The sequence below is a fragment of the Dipodomys merriami genome, unplaced genomic scaffold, assembly GCF_024711535.1.
Source record: "Dipodomys merriami isolate MVZ:Mamm:240054 unplaced genomic scaffold, mDipMer1.0.p SCAF_277, whole genome shotgun sequence".
NCBI lineage: Eukaryota > Metazoa > Chordata > Mammalia > Rodentia > Heteromyidae > Dipodomys > Dipodomys merriami.
The window spans coordinates 46,471-62,268 of NW_027204237.1; the positions used below are offsets into that span (position 1 = coordinate 46,471).

At 37.0% G+C, this 15,798-nt stretch overlaps 1 protein-coding gene across 6 annotated transcripts in view; it reads left to right on the plus strand.

The window, feature by feature from the left end:
* LOC138837834 (polycomb protein SCMH1) overlaps positions 1 to 15,798 on the plus strand; it is a 116,023-nt gene that overhangs the window by 41,828 nt on the left and 58,397 nt on the right. For 5 of the 6 annotated variants that reach the window (XR_011375465.1, XM_070036828.1, XM_070036830.1 and 2 more), the window contains exons 2-3: positions 5,221 to 5,363; positions 6,248 to 6,318. Coding sequence is in view for 5 of the 6 variants with exons in the window: in XM_070036828.1 (XP_069892929.1) it covers positions 5,288 to 5,363; positions 6,248 to 6,318 (147 nt within the window). In the remaining variant the exon portion in view is untranslated. The remainder of the gene's footprint in view (positions 1 to 5,220; positions 5,364 to 6,247; positions 6,319 to 15,798) is intronic. The other variant, XM_070036832.1, reaches the window with a different exon arrangement.

The window sequence follows — 15,798 nt, forward strand, 5'->3', positions numbered from 1 at the left end:
AAGATTTATTTTGACTCAACTAAGTTTATTTGACTCCAAATTTTGACTTCTGTAGTCCCATCATCTCCAATAGTCTGCTCATATTTCTTTTTTTTTTTTTTTTTGGGTCCAGTCGTGGGGCCTGAACTCTGGGCCTGGGCGCTGTCCCTCAGCTCTTCAGCTCAAGGCTAGCGCTCTACCACTTGAGCCACAGCGCCACTTCCGGCTTTTTTCTTTTTGCTTATATGGTGCTGAGGAATCGAACCCAGGGCCTCAGGCTTGCAAGGCAAGCGCTCTACCACTGAGCCACCTTCCCAGCCCTCTGCTCATATTTCTAATCCATGAGTGCATCAAACCATTGGTTAGGTTAATGTACTTGTGATTTCATCATTTCTAGAAACACCTTCAGAGACATACTTAGATGTGTGTTTTGCTGATCTTTTAGGGATCTTTCAGTCTACTGAAGTTAATAGTAAAATGAACTATCACAGAGATAATTTGTATGGATTCAAAGATACATAAAGGAATGTATTCAAAAAACTATAAAACATTTAAATGACCATTAACAGGATTCAATTAACATTATTATGGGATCATATAAATCATATATATTGAGCAGTGGAACATTATTTAGCCAGTAGCTCTCTTACTTCTCTTATGAATTTGGGTTCCACATTTAGATGGAACAAAGTAGTTCAAAGAAGCGAAATATGACCAGAATAGCATTAGTAGCTACCATATAAATATTTTGTTGTTTGTTTATTATCTATTTTCTCTCAAGATGTAAGCTTCATGTAGCAGAGACTTTGCAACAAAGAGAGAATGTATATACAATAATACATCCTCAGTGCCTAGAACTAGGCTTGGCATCTATTAGATGTTCAATAAATATTTGGTAATTAGCAAGTATTAGAAAAAAAAAGTATGCACTCACATGATCTCTTGTACTTTTATATTTTATGATCCTTTTGTCTATTTTTATTTAGTTATTTTGTGGTACAGAGGGTTGAATCCAGAATCTCAACCTTGTAAGCAGTGTTTTACCAGTCTTTTTGCTTTTTAGTTAGGTTTTTTTGGGGATAGGGTTTTGTACTATTTACTGAGGCCGGCCTTGTACTACAGTCCTTCTACCTCTGCCTCCTAAATAGTTGGGATTATAAGCATATACCACCATGTCTGATCTGTGGATCTTTACCATTTTTAAGTAATTTGGTATCATTTGTAAATCCTTTAGGTAGGAATTTCATTTTCCTAATAATAAATTTGTCATATGGTATGTGTTAGACCTTATAAAACATTTATTATCTAGTAATATAAATGATATAGCTTGCCTCTGCTCATCTGAGTTCAAATATTTCTTCTGTCCATAATTAAGATAGTCCCCAGTCTCAATTATATGACCACATTTTATTACATTCAAATACTACATGTTAGTTTGTTTTATATGTATTAATCATATCTCATCACATACCAGAATATAAATCTCATGAGAACAGGGATATCTGTTATACTGCCTTGTACTTGGAAGTTCCTTAGTAAGCATCTGTTGAATAAGTAATTGAAAATATCCAAATAAGTAATTGAATAAGTAATTGAAAATTGTTGAAAATTTTGTGTGTGTGTGTGTGTGTGTGTGTGTGTGTGTGTGTGTGTGTGTGTGTGTGTGTGTGTGTGTGTGTGTGTGTGTGTGTGTGTGTGTGTGTGTGTGTGTGTGTGTGTGTGTGTGTGTGTGTGTGTGTGTGTGTGTGTGTGTGTGTGTGTGTGTGTGTGTGTGTGTGTGTGTGTTTCTCAAAGCTTATACTCTACCACTTGAGCCATACCTCCACTTCTAGCTTTTTGGTGATTATTTGGAGATACAAATGTCATGGACTTTCCTGCCTAGTTTGGCTTCCAACTGCAGTCCTCAGATCTCAGACTCCTGGGTGACTAGGATTATAGGCATGAGCCACTGGTGTTTGGCTCAAATTATAATGTTTTAATTATAATATTTGAATAATTGAAGCTCCTCATATATATCTACATTATAAAACGTTATACTTCTATTTGTTAATGATACTGATCTTCACAGTGATCCCCTAGCCTTAAGTATGGACTAAATTTCCCTGAATTACATCCTCAAGGCAGTCAGTGTGCCTTGTCTCATTAACTTAAATTTATGTTTATTATAACAGTATTTATCTTATTAATATTTCTACTTTTTATTTAAAAGCTCAATGAATTTAGGAACTACTTGTTCTCCTAATATTTAACATACTTCTATCAGATGAAGAATGTATGTATATACATCATATATAATTCATATTATTCCTGTCTTTCAGATGAGAAAAACTGAGGTTTGGAAGGATTAAATGATTTATCCAAGAAAGTTACCTACAGAAATAAGATTTTAATATCTTCTGACTTCCAATATCACATTATTTCAACTCAACCAGTAGTCCCTAGACAAAAGTGTGTGTGTGTGTGTGTGTGTGTGTGTGTGTGTGTTGTGTGTGTGTGTGTGTGTGTGTGTGTGTGTGTGTGTGTGTGTGTGTGTGTGTGTGTGGTTTTTTTTTTTTTTTTTTTTGTCAGTCATGGGGTTTGAACTCTGGGCTTGGGCTTTCCTTGTGCTCTTCAGCTCAAGGCGGGCACTCTACTGCTTGAGCCACCTCTGGTTTTCTAGGGGTTTATTGGAGATAAGAGCCTCACAGACTTTCCTGCCCGGGCTGGCTTTGAACCGTGATCCTCAGACCTCAGCCTCCTGGGTAGCTAATATTACAGATTTGAGCCATTGGTGCCTGGCTCTAGACAAAAGTTTTGATCAGAACTCCCTAAGAAGATTTTGACAGTATGTATTATCAGACCAACTTGAAATGAGAACTCAAAGTTGAGAACTTGAACTTTAAAGAAATGAAAACTACTATCAATATGGTCTTGGAATCAATGATTTAGACTATGGAATGGTAGAGTTCTCTTTGGGAACCAAATTAAGCCTACTACCATTTTATTTATGTATTATTTTTGTTGTTATTGTTGTTTTGTGCCTACTACCATTTTATTTATGTATTATTTCTGTTGTTATTGTTGTTTTGTGTGTGTGCTAGCATTGGGGCTTTGAACTCAGGGCCTCATTCTCTCAATTGACTTTTTCAATCAAATCTACCACTTGAGACACATCTTCATTTCCAGCTTTTTACTGGTTAATTGGAGATAAGAGTCTCAACAGACTTTTCTGCCCAGACTGGCTTCAAACTTCTATCTTCAGAACTCAGTCCCTTGAGTAGCTAGGATTATAGGTTCAAGCTATCAGCATCTGACAGTACCACCTGGTTTTGTTTGTGCATTTGTCTTTGTCATGTGTGTGTCTACGTGTGCTATACTGGGACTTAAACTCAGGGTCTGGCTGCTGTATGTAAGCTTTTTGCCATAGCTCCACAAATGTATTTTTTTGGTGATTGATTAGAGATAAGAGTCTTCATGGAGTTTCCTGTCCAGGCTGCCTCCAAATAACGATCAGTCTCCAGAGTAGCTAAGATTACAGATGTGAGCCACTGGTGCCTGGCTCTTTCCTATCTGTTTTTACACTAAAGCTTTTTTTGTTTGTTTGTTTGTTTTTTGGGTCCGGTCGTGGGGCCTGAACTCTGGGCCTGGGCACTGTCCCTCAGCTCTTCAGCTCAAGGCTAGCACTCTACCACTTGAGCCACAGCGCCACTTCCGGTTTTTTTCTTTTTGCTTATGTGGTGCTGAGGAATCGAACCCAGGGCCTCATGCATGCAAGGCAAGCGCTCTACCACTGAGCCACCTTTCCAGCCCCTACACTAAAGTTTTAGTCAAACATAACCACACTCTTTTGCTTGTGTATTGTCTAGAGCTGTTCTCACACTACAATACAGAGTTTAGTAGTTGTAACATATACCATAAAGCTTAAAAAGCAAGAATTTTTTTTTTCGGTTGTGGGGCTTAAACTCTGGGACTTCCAGTTTTCTGGTGGTTAATTGGAGATAAGAGTTTCATGGATTGTCTTGCCTGGGCTGGCTTTGAACCACAATCCTCAGGTCTCAGCTTCCCGAGTAGCTAGAATTATAGGCATGAGCCACCAGTGCCTGTCTGGAAAAAGCAAACAATTTTTATTCTCTTTATTTTAAACTTTATTCTCTAGATTCTTCTAATCTATACTTTACTGTCTGACATTTCTTGTGTTACTATTTTATTGCTTATGGAGACTATGTAATATCTGACTAAACATAACAGTAGGCATTCCAGTATTCTCACTGAGTCAATAAAAATTCACTTACTGTGCAATTTAATAATTTGGGACTAAATTTTAAATTACTCAAGCAGTAAATTATGGCTCAAGCCAGTTAACTATCACTGTGGATAGACTACATTTAACAAAGAGATTCCTTATTGTTCAGTTTATAGTAGAGTATGACCTAACATGTAAGATTTGACCTGTTTACCATACACCATAGGAATTGATTACTATAATTGTATATAATAGTGAAGTGTAATTAATACTCTTAATTGTTGTGGTACCCCTGACACTGCCATAATTCTTAAGACCAAAGTCTCTTGGGTAAATTTGGTTAGAACTCATGATAATGCTAGCAATTACCTTGGACTGACCAATCCTGTGAATCTGTGAAGATAAATCTATTAGCTGTCAGACACATGTAGGCAATTATTTAAAATTAAGTAAAAATTAAAACTTACTTCCTTACATTAGTTACATTTCAATGTTCAGTATTTGCATGTGGCTAGTACCTTATTGTATATCACAGATATAGACCATTTCAATCAGCACAGGAAATTCTGGGCTTACTGCTCTAGATGCTATGGTTTAAGAGTCCAGTGATATCCAAGACTTACTATTTGATTTAATTTTTTATTTGTAAAGATGGAGAAATAATTTGTGATGTTTTCTTTATTCTCATAGCAAAAAGTGATGAAATATATTCAGTCCTTGATTTAGGATTCTCTCAGATAAGAGCAAAATCTTTATTAAATTCTAATAACTGCTTTAAATCTTCTCTCCAGAATCATTTACCCTATGAACTGTCTGGTCAAGATGACTGGTCATTGAATATCTTATTAAATGTTTCACGAGTGACTCGTTCCTGGCCAAATCTATTTGACTTAGTTGAGGAATATGGGAAAAGATTCAGCTTTAAAACAGGAGCTATAAAGTCAGTAGAATGTAAAGTCTTAGCATCATCTTTGGAGTGATTTAGATTTAATCATTCAGTGACTCATTTTTATTCCCAGCATCTAGTGCTTTTCGTATGGTCCAAAGGGGCCCTGTGCTGCTCCACTACAGAGGAAACTTCAAGAAATGCTGGTTTGCTACAGTGTTTTAGCTTGTGAGAGTCTCTGGGACCTTCCCTGCTCCATCATGGGGTCACCTCTAGGTGGGTATTAGGGGGAGATTACTAATTGGTTTGATTTTTAAAGAATTTGGTCCATTGAGATCTGCATTTAACAGCAGTCTATCCCTTAACATATTTTCCTGGCCCCAACATATTGTTATCTTAAATATTAATTCCCTAAAATGTGTTCTATAAACATTGAGAGACTCTAACATAACTTCAAGAGGCTAAAAGATTTGGTAAACTCCTCAATTTGTTCCTGTTTATTGTTATCAGAAACACTTCCCAGGTCCTTCTTTTCTCTAGATTATAAGATCTTTGTCATTTCGTACCTCAGAGCAATGCTGTTATGACTGAAAGGGAAAAAATGGTGTGGGAGTAGGTGAGAGAAAGCCAGTTTTAAGAGTAAGGGCTCAAGTATAATCTCACTTCTGGCTTCCCCTCTCCTCAAATCCTCTCACTTCATGTCTCTAGATAGCGTTTCCTTCATTCATCTTAAGCTCAGCTAGTAGGAGCCATCTATACAGGATGTCAAAAGCTGTCAGTTGACAGCAAGGAGTCTCTTCAGGAGTCAAGTTGTTCAAAAGGAATCTCCCTACTCACTTTCTGTTTCTTCTGTTTTCCATTAGCTTCCTGGTACTTTAAGATACTAGTGTGCCTTACTCTAACATTTTGGATCATTTTAGGAACTAATATTAAGAATACTTTAGGTCATCTTGAGTATTTGATTTCAAAATATTATTCTAAAATATCCACTCAGGTCACCCAGATTCTCCTTCCTAATATAGCTTTTAGCCCAAATAGGAAAAAAATAGTTTTCTTATGCTCAAAACAGTTTGCAGATGGATTAGTGTTTAGTATAGATTACCCAAAAGCATGTTTCTTTTTAAAGTTGACTGTGATAGAGATTTCTATTTTCTTTACAGGTCATTTTACCTGGGACAAATACCTAAAAGAAACATGTTCAGTCCCAGCGCCTGTCCATTGCTTCAAGCAGGTAATTATTTTTCAACATCATTAGTGGGAAACAAAAAGGATTTATTCTTGGTTCTTAAAAAATCAAAAATATGATATGAGAGCCTTTTACCTTCTCATTTGAGTGTCTAGAATAAACATTATAGGAAGACTCAAGAAGTAAAATATGAGCTGGGCACCAGTGGCTCACGCCTGTAATCTTAGCTACTCAGGAGGCTGAGACCTGAGGATCGCGGTTCAAAGCCAGCCTGGGCAGCAGAGTCTGTGAGACTCTTATCTCCAATAAACCACCAGAAAACTGGAAGTGGCACTGTGGCTCAAGTGGTAGAGCACTAGCCTTGGACTGAAGAGCTGAGGGACAGCACCTGAGCCCAGAGTTCAAGCCCCACAACCAATAAAAAAAAAAAAAGGAAGTACAATATGGTCATTGTGAGTTTTATCAGTAGACATTCTCCTCACTTCATTCCAGATAGCACCATTTCCTTTTGTTAACCTCAATAAAGATATTCTGTATTACTGAAAAATAAATCTCAATTTTTATTGTAGTTCTTACTTAAGACAGATAGGAGATTTATAGTCTTTAGATATAAAGGAAGCAGGCAATGTCGATTTTTCTATACTTAGTCCTCTACCAAAATCTTACCTTTATTTAAAAACATTGACACCTAGTCTCACTGGAGAGCATTTTAGAAGCTCAGATGTCCTTTAGAGCTTTCCACATACAATTTAAGAGCTTCAAACAGTGCACAGGTAATGTTGATTGCGTCTATATAGGATAAGACAAGTAAGCAAAGAAACAAACATTGCTAAACAGAATGAAATATCAGGAAATTATTTAAATCTCTTTTCTTTTAGTACTCTGTTATTTGTTTTGTCAACATTTCTCTTGGAGTTTTATCTATGTCCTAAGTAAACACAGAATCTCAGAACTTGTGCTCATTTGAAATAATGCAGACAAGGCTCATATTTTCACCTGAACATTTTTTAATGGAAAATACAGTAAACAATAGTTTTCAAGTCACTAAATAGTGGTACCTTAGACCTGAGAAACAAATTAGCTAAGCCTTGTATCATTTCCCAGCTTACTACCTTACAAACATTTTCATATCATGGTCTTGGAATGTGGAACCTATGCTGAGCCAGCAGACTCCCTAATTAGAGGAACTGGAACTGAGAGTCCAGGGTTACCAAAGTGGCTAAATGTGCAGGAAAAATACTAGAGAAGAGAAAACTTCACAGGAAAAAAACCCTCATAAAAATCGTGAGAGTCCTGAGGTATTTAGGAAAGTACTAGTTTTTAATACATGTATATGAGGAAACCACCTAAGACCAAAAAAAAAAAAAAAACCATCTGAAAGGATTGGAAGAAAGACAAGACTGAGGGCTGGGAAGGTGGCTCAGTGGTAGAGCGCTTGCCTTGCATGCCTGAGGCCCTGGGTTCGATTCCTCAGCACCACATAAGCAAAAAGAAAAAAGCTGGAAGTGGCACTGTGGTTCAAGTGGTAGAGCGCTAGCCTTGAGCTGAAGAGCTGAGGGACAGCGCCCAGGCCCAGAGTTCAGGCCCCACGACCGGACCCAAAAAAAAAAAAAAAGACAAGACTGAAAATAGTTCTTGATCTCACAAGCTCACCTAGAAAATTGCTTAATTCATTGACTACTAGATTGAATACAGGTCTAACAAATCATAAAACTAAGACTTGAAAGATCAAACTGTCCCTATGTAACTCATATGGGAACATTACCCAAGAAAATGTATAGAAGTGTAGAATGTATAGAAGTCCAGAATCTAACAGACAAAACTCACAATGCTTATGTCTAATTAAAGATTACTATGAATGCAAAGAGGCAGAAGAAAATAATGATAGAATTATCAATTGACTTAGGACCTACATATATCATAGAATAGCAGATAAGCATATGAAACTAATATTTTAATGGCTTGATATGTACAAAGGTTAGCAGAAAAATAGATGAAAGGTAAAAAATGATTCACTGAGCTACTATATGTGAGATGAAAAGCACTAGATATAAAGGAAAGATTAGTAAACTTGGAACTTGAAGGTATAACAATAGAAACTATACAAAATGAAATGTAAAGAAAAAAAATGAAAAATGTACAAGTGAACCATGGGATAGCTTTAAGTGGCCAAGTGGACATATAGTTGGAGTTTACAAGAGATGAAAAGGGAAGCAAAGGCCGGGCGCTGGTGGCTCACGCCTGTAATCCTAGCTACTCAGGAGGCTGAGATCTGAGGATCACGGTTCAAAGCCAGCCTGGGCAGGAGAGACCGTGAGACTCCTATCTCCAATAAACCACCAGAAAACCGGAAGTGGCGCTATAGCTCAAGTGGTAGAGCACTTGCCTTGAGCTGAAGAGCTGAAGGACACCGCCCAGGCCCAGAGTTCAAGCCCCACGACTGACACATGGGGGACAGACCGGAGAAACAGCGCGGGACACAGCGGGACACAGGTTGGACACAGCGGCGACGCAGCGGGATACACAGCGGGACACTTCGGGGACACAGCGGGACACAGCGGGGACACAGCGGGGGACACAGAAGCGGACACAGATAGCACAGAAATACATACATACATATATATATATATATACACATATATATACATATATGCATATATGTATATATATGTGTATATATATATGTGCTGTCTATTTATCTATATACAGCCAACTGTCAACAAAGGTACCAAAAATATACACCAAAGAAAGGGCTGCCTCTTTTATAAATTGTGCTTAGAAGACTGGATATCACACAATTTGCCTTATAAATCTTTATCCTTTACCAAAAATTCTACTGAAAATGGATCTAAAAAGCTTACTATAAGACCTGACACTCCAAAACTACCAGAGGAAAGCATAAAGGAAACATTTCAAAATATGAGTACAAGCAATAATTTTCTGGATAATAATTTTCTCCAAAAGCACTGAAAGCAAAAGCAAAACTTGACTAACAGAATTATATCAAACTAAAAAGCCAAGGAAATAACCATCAGAATTAAGAGATAACCTCCTAAAAAGGAGAAGATATTTGCCAACAGTTTATCTGACAGAAATAATATCTGGAATATATAAAGAATTCAAAAAACTTAATCCTGAGCCTGGCTAAAATCCAAGCACTAGTGAGGCTGAGACAGAAAGATGATGACTTTGAGGCCAACTGGGGTTACATGGCAAGTTCCACTATCCAGGACTTCAAAGCAAGACCTTGTCTCAAACTAAAAAAAAAACAAAACAAAACAAAACAAAAAACTGTTAATTAAAAAATGAGCAAACAATCTGAATAGATACTTCTCAAATAAAAAATACAAATGGCCAACAAATACATGAAAAATGTTAAATGTTATTAGCCATTAAGAAAATACACATCAAAGCCGGGTGCTGGTGGCTCACACCTGTAATCCTAGCTACTCAGGAGGCTGAGATCTGAGGATCACGGTTCAAAGCCAGCCTGGGCAGGAAAGACCGTGAGACTCCTATCTCCAATAAACCACCAGAAAACTGAAAGTGGCGCTGTAGCTCAAGTGGTAGAGCGCTCGCCTTGAGCTGAAGAGCTGAGGGACAGCGCCCAGGCCCAGAGTTCAAGCCTCACGACTGACAAAAAAAAAAAAAGAAAATACACATCAAAACTACAGTAAGATTCCATATAAATATAAGAAATGTTAGCCAAGCACTGATGGCTCATACCTAGCTAGCTAGCTACTCCGAGCTAGCTACTCAAGAGGCTGAGATCTGAGGATTGCTATTCAAAGCAAGCCCAGGCAGGAAAGTCTGTGAGACTTTTATCTCCAATTAATCATCAAAAAAAGCTGGAAGTGGAGCTGTGGCTCAAGTAATAGTCTTGAGCACAAAAGCTCAGGGACAGAGCTCAAGCCTTTAGTTCAGACCTCAAGATCAGCGTGCGTGCACGCACACGTGCACACACACACACACACACACACACACAAAATGCTGTTAAGCATGTGGAGAAAAAGGAGCACTTACGTTTGGTTAGAAGGAATGTAAATTTGTATAGCCTCTATGGAAAACAGTTGAAAGTTATACAGTATATAACAAAGGAAATGAAGGCATCATAGACATAGATTAATTAGAATTGAGAATCCAGAAATGAACCCATCAATTTATGATCAGTTGATTTTCAGTAAGGGTGTCAAGACAGTTTTATTGGATTTTCAATAGTTATAGAATAGCTGGATATCCACATGTAAAAGAGTGAAGTACTCTACCTTCATACTATATACAAAAATTAACTCCAAGTGGATCATAGACTTCAATGTAAAAGCTCACACTGTAAAAGTCTTAGAAGAACGCATAGAGGTAAAAGCTTTATAACTTTAGCTTACATGATAGTTTCTTACATACAAGACAAAAGAATAAGCAACAATAAAATAGGTAAGTTGAACTTCCTCCAAATTAGAAACCTTCAATTCCATCATCAAGATGATGCAAAGACGTTTATAATGGGAGAAAATGTTTGTAAGTCATATATAATACAGACTTTTATTCCATAAGTATAAAGAATTCTTACAACCCAACAATGGAAGGGAACACAATTTTACAATGGACAAATAGTTGGAGTGATATTTCTTTATATGTATTATAAATTACATTATCACATAAAAGAAACACTGCCATTATCTTTAGAGAATTGTCAATCAATAGTACAACAATATACTACTTCATATCCACCAGATGACTTTAAAAGGAAAAGAATAGCAATGGTGAGAATATGACAAGATGATGGACACCTATTGCCACCTTAGAAAACAGTTCAGCTTAAATTACTCAAAATCTTGTTTTACTCCAGGTGCTCATCCTACCTACTCATGAGGCTGAGATCTGAGTATCACAGTTCAAAGCCTACCCATGCAGAAAAGTCTATGCAACTCCTATCTCCAATTAACCACCAGAAAACCAAAAGTGGAACTGTGGCTCAAAATGGTAGAGCATTAGCCTTGAGCACAAAAGCTCGGGGAGACAGCGCTGAGGACCTGAGTTCAAGCCCTATGACCGACAATTTTTTTTTTCCTTTTGTGCTGGTACTAGGGCTTAATTTCAGGGCTTCTCATTCATGCTAAGCTTTTTCACTCAAGGCTGGCACTCTGCTAGTTAAGTCACACCTCTACTCCAGCTTTGTACTGGTTAGGTAGAGATAAGAGTCTTAGATTTATCTGCCTGGGTTGGCTTTGAACTTCAATCCTCAGATCTCAACTACTGAATATTTAGGATTACAGGTATGAGCCACTGGCACCACCTTCAAAGTTTTAAACAGAATTACCACATAACTCAGCAATCCCTCTCATAAGTATTACCCAAGAAAATAGAAGATATATGTCCACACAAAAATACATCACAGGGCTGGGAAGGTGGCTCAGTGGTAGAGCGCTTGCCTTGCATGCCTGAGGCCCTGGGTTCGATTCCCCAGCACCACATAAGCAAAAAGAAAAAAGCCGGAAGTAGAGCTATGGCTCAAGTGGTAGAGTGCTAGCCTTGAGCTGAAGAGCTGAGGGACAGCGCCCAGGCCCAGAGTTCAGGCCCCACGACCGGACCCCCCCAAAAAAAATACATCACATGATGTTTATCACATCATTATTCATAACAGTAAAAAAAACAAAGATCCAATATCTATCAAATGATAAATTAATAAACATAGTGTATCTACATAATGCAATATTATTGTGTAATTAAATGAAATAAAGCATTGATACATACTGTATCATGATAATCCTTCCAAGCATTATGCTAGGTAAAAAATCATTCACATATTGGCCACATATTATATAATTACATCTATATAAAATGTCCAAAATAGGCAAATATACTTAGAAACAAAAGGTAGCCTAGTAGTTTCTAAAGATCAGACTGAGAAGTAAATGGAAAGTGACACCCAATAAACAGTTTTTTGCTGGTGGTCAGCAAAAAACTGTATCATAATTTAGGTATGGTGTTTGCACAACATAGAAGTCCTTAAAAACATTAAATTTATACTTTTAAGGTATGTAAGTTAAATTTATACCTATCATGTGATCCACGTATTCCGTTCTTACATGTTTATGCAACTGAAAAGAAAATGGCCCTTTGTCTGTGACTTCTACATTTATGTATTCAACCATCCACATAGCAAGCATATTTTGGAAAAATTGTTTCTGTACTGAACATGTACACACGTATTTTTTATCATTATTCCTTAAACAATACCCTTAAACAATTCCTTAAACAATATTACTATTAACATAGCATTTACAATTATTAGGTGTTTTAAGTAATCTAGTGTATGGGTGGTCCAAGCATGGTGGTATACATCTGTAATCCTAGCATGAAGGTGGCTAATGTAGGAGGATCATGAGTCTAAGACTATCTTGGTAAAAATAGGTAAGTTCCAGGATAGCCTGGGAAGAAACTGTTTCAAAATGAAAATATGAGGGGAGAGAAATACAACAAATCAAAGAAAGGTTGGACAAATGGGATTGCATGAAGTTGCAGAACTTCTGCATGGCAAAGGACATCCTAGCAAGATAAATAGAAAGTCCATGGATTGGAAGAAGATCTTCACTAGCCATACAACAGACAAGGATCTCATATCTAAAATATACCTGGAACTCAAAAAATTAAATCCCCCAACAACAAATCCTCAAAGAAACAACTGCCCAATAAATAAGTGGGCTAAAGACTTAAAGAGAAACTTCTCTGAAGAGGAAATAAGAATAGTCAATAGACACATGAAGAAATGCTCAACCTCTCTAGCCATAAAAGAAATGCAAATCAAAACAACTTTGAGGTACCACCTTACCCCAGTTAGAATAGCTATAATCAAGAACTCTAACAACAGATGCTGGAGGGGATGTGGCCAGAAGGGAACCCTACTGCATTGTTGGTGGGAGTGTAAACTTGTTCAACCACTTTGGAAAGTAGTGTGGAGGCAACCCAGCAATCCCACTTTTGGGCATTTACCAGAATGATCACAAACAAGACCATATTAAAACTATGGAACCAACCCAGATGCCCCTCAGTAGATGAATGGATCAAGAAAATGTGGTGTATATAGACACAATGTAATTCTATGCCTCCATCAGAAAGAATGACACCACCCCATTTGTTAGGAAATGGAAAGACTTGGAAAAAATTATATTAAGTGAAGTAAGCCAGGCCCTTATAAGGTTTCCCTTATTTGCAATAACTAGTATATATCTGAGACAAGCAGAAAAGGTCAGATAAGATTATGTTAAGCGAAATGAACCCCAAGGTAAGTGGTTTTTTCTTGCTTGCTATTGTTTCGAACGTATTTATAAGGTACCATGTGATTTTTTTGTTGCTTTGTATGTCCCTCCCCCATGGTATAACCCGTTTTCACTGTTTTTGATGTTGGTATAATTTGTGGAGGGGAAGGGAAAAAACAAATTGTTTAAATAGGGATACAGGTTGACACATTGCAACAATGAGATGTACAAGACACTATGTTGAAAAACGAACTTTACAATTTAGGCGGGGGGGGGGGGGGGGGGGGGGGGAATGTAGTTGTGGAGATGGGAGGGAAGGGATGGTAGAGGAAAAACAAAGGAGGAGGCAACAATGCTTGATAAGAAATGTACTCATTTCCTTGCTCATGTGATTGTAACCCATCTGTACAGTATTTTCACAATAAAAAAACTCATTAAAAAAAAGAAAATATAAGGGAAGCTATGCATAGTTTACATGCAAATGCCACACCATTTTATATAATGGATTTGAGCATCCACAAATTTTGGTATTTGAATTAATCTTTTACAAATGTCAATGGAAAACTGTGTATTATAAAGACCTGAATGTTCTTAGCAGCTTTATTTATAATATCCAAAATCTAGAAACAACGAAAATGACCATCAATATGTATACTATTCAGCAATAATAAAAAAGAAGTGTAAGTTGAATATCCACTATTTGAATATTTGAGGACTAGAGTGTTTAAGGATTTATTTTTTTGGATTTTGAACGCTTGCATTTATATAATGAAATGTCTTAGGGTATGAGCCAAGTCCATTATTGTTTCATGTATACCTATAAAATGAAAGCAATTTTATCTAATATTTTTAGAGTACCTATGTTTTGAGTGCAACTCATCATTTCAAACTATGCAATTTTCCACTTACGGCATCATATCAGTTTCTTAAAAAATTTCAGATTTGGAGCTTTTTTTTTTTGGACAGATTTTTTTTTTCATTGTGAAAATACCATACAGAGGGGTTACAATTACATGGGCAAGGTGATGAATACATTTCTTTTTTTTTTTTCTGGTCGTGGGGCTTGAACTCTGGGCCTGGGCACTGTCCCTCAGCTCTTCAGCTCAAGGATAGTACTCTACCACTTGAGCCACAGCACCACTTCCAGCTTTTTCTGTTTATGTGGTGCTGAGGAATCGAACCCAGGGCCTCATGCATGCAAGGCAAGCGCTCTACCACTAAGCCACCTTCCCAGCCCTATGAGTACATTTCTTATCAAGCATTGTTGCCTCCTCCTTTGTTTCCCCTTCCCATCCCTTCCCTATATCCCCCATCCCGCCCCCACTTCCCCTTCCCCCCCTTGGCCAAAGTTGTAAAGTTTGTTTTTCCACATAGTGTCTTGTACATCTCATTGTTGCAATGGGTTAACCTGTATCCCTATTTAAACAATTTGTTTTTTCCCTTCCCCTCCACAAATTATACCAACATCAAATACAGTGAAAATAGGGGTTATACCATGGTAGAGACTTGGAACATTTTGAGTTTCAGACTTTCAGATTAGAGATACAATCAATAATACTGTTGAATATCAGAATAGTTATGCTGACTAAAAGAAACTAAACAAAAAGAATACATCCTTTATGATTCTACCTAAGACTAGAAGATGTAAATCAATTTATAATGATAGAAAGTCAATTCTGAGCATGGAATTTCTCAGAGATGCCAGAAAAAGCAATTATAAAGGAACATGTGAGAATTTGAAAGTGATGATGATGTTCATGATCCTCACTGGTGATACTTTGGCAGTTGTGTATGTTGTCATAAGTATATAAAAAGTCAAGACTTAACAAAAGTGTATAGTGTATTATTTGTTGATTATATGAATTTGTTTGTAATCTTAGTCAAAATAAGAAAAAATAAACTCCTAATAATTTGTGTGATATATAATACAGACTACTATTATGAATGTTCCATGGAAGACATTGAGGTATGTTAACTTAATGGAATTACCGTATGATACTAAAGGGTAGAGTGTTGGAGAAGGTGGGATAAGGAAGCACTAAATAGCTGGACTATGAAACACTTATTTTTGTTTGGATTTATTTTTACTGGTATGAGTCAATATTTGATGCTTCTGAGGAAAGTAATTTTGTATAAAACTTTTTTCCTACATGTTATGGAGTAATTCAGACTGGTAGTCCCTTACCCAACTGTAGCCAATTTGAGTTTAAAGCATATGTTTTTAGGTTCCATCCTTATTGAAAATTCAGCTTACTCTTAGTCTGCCGAA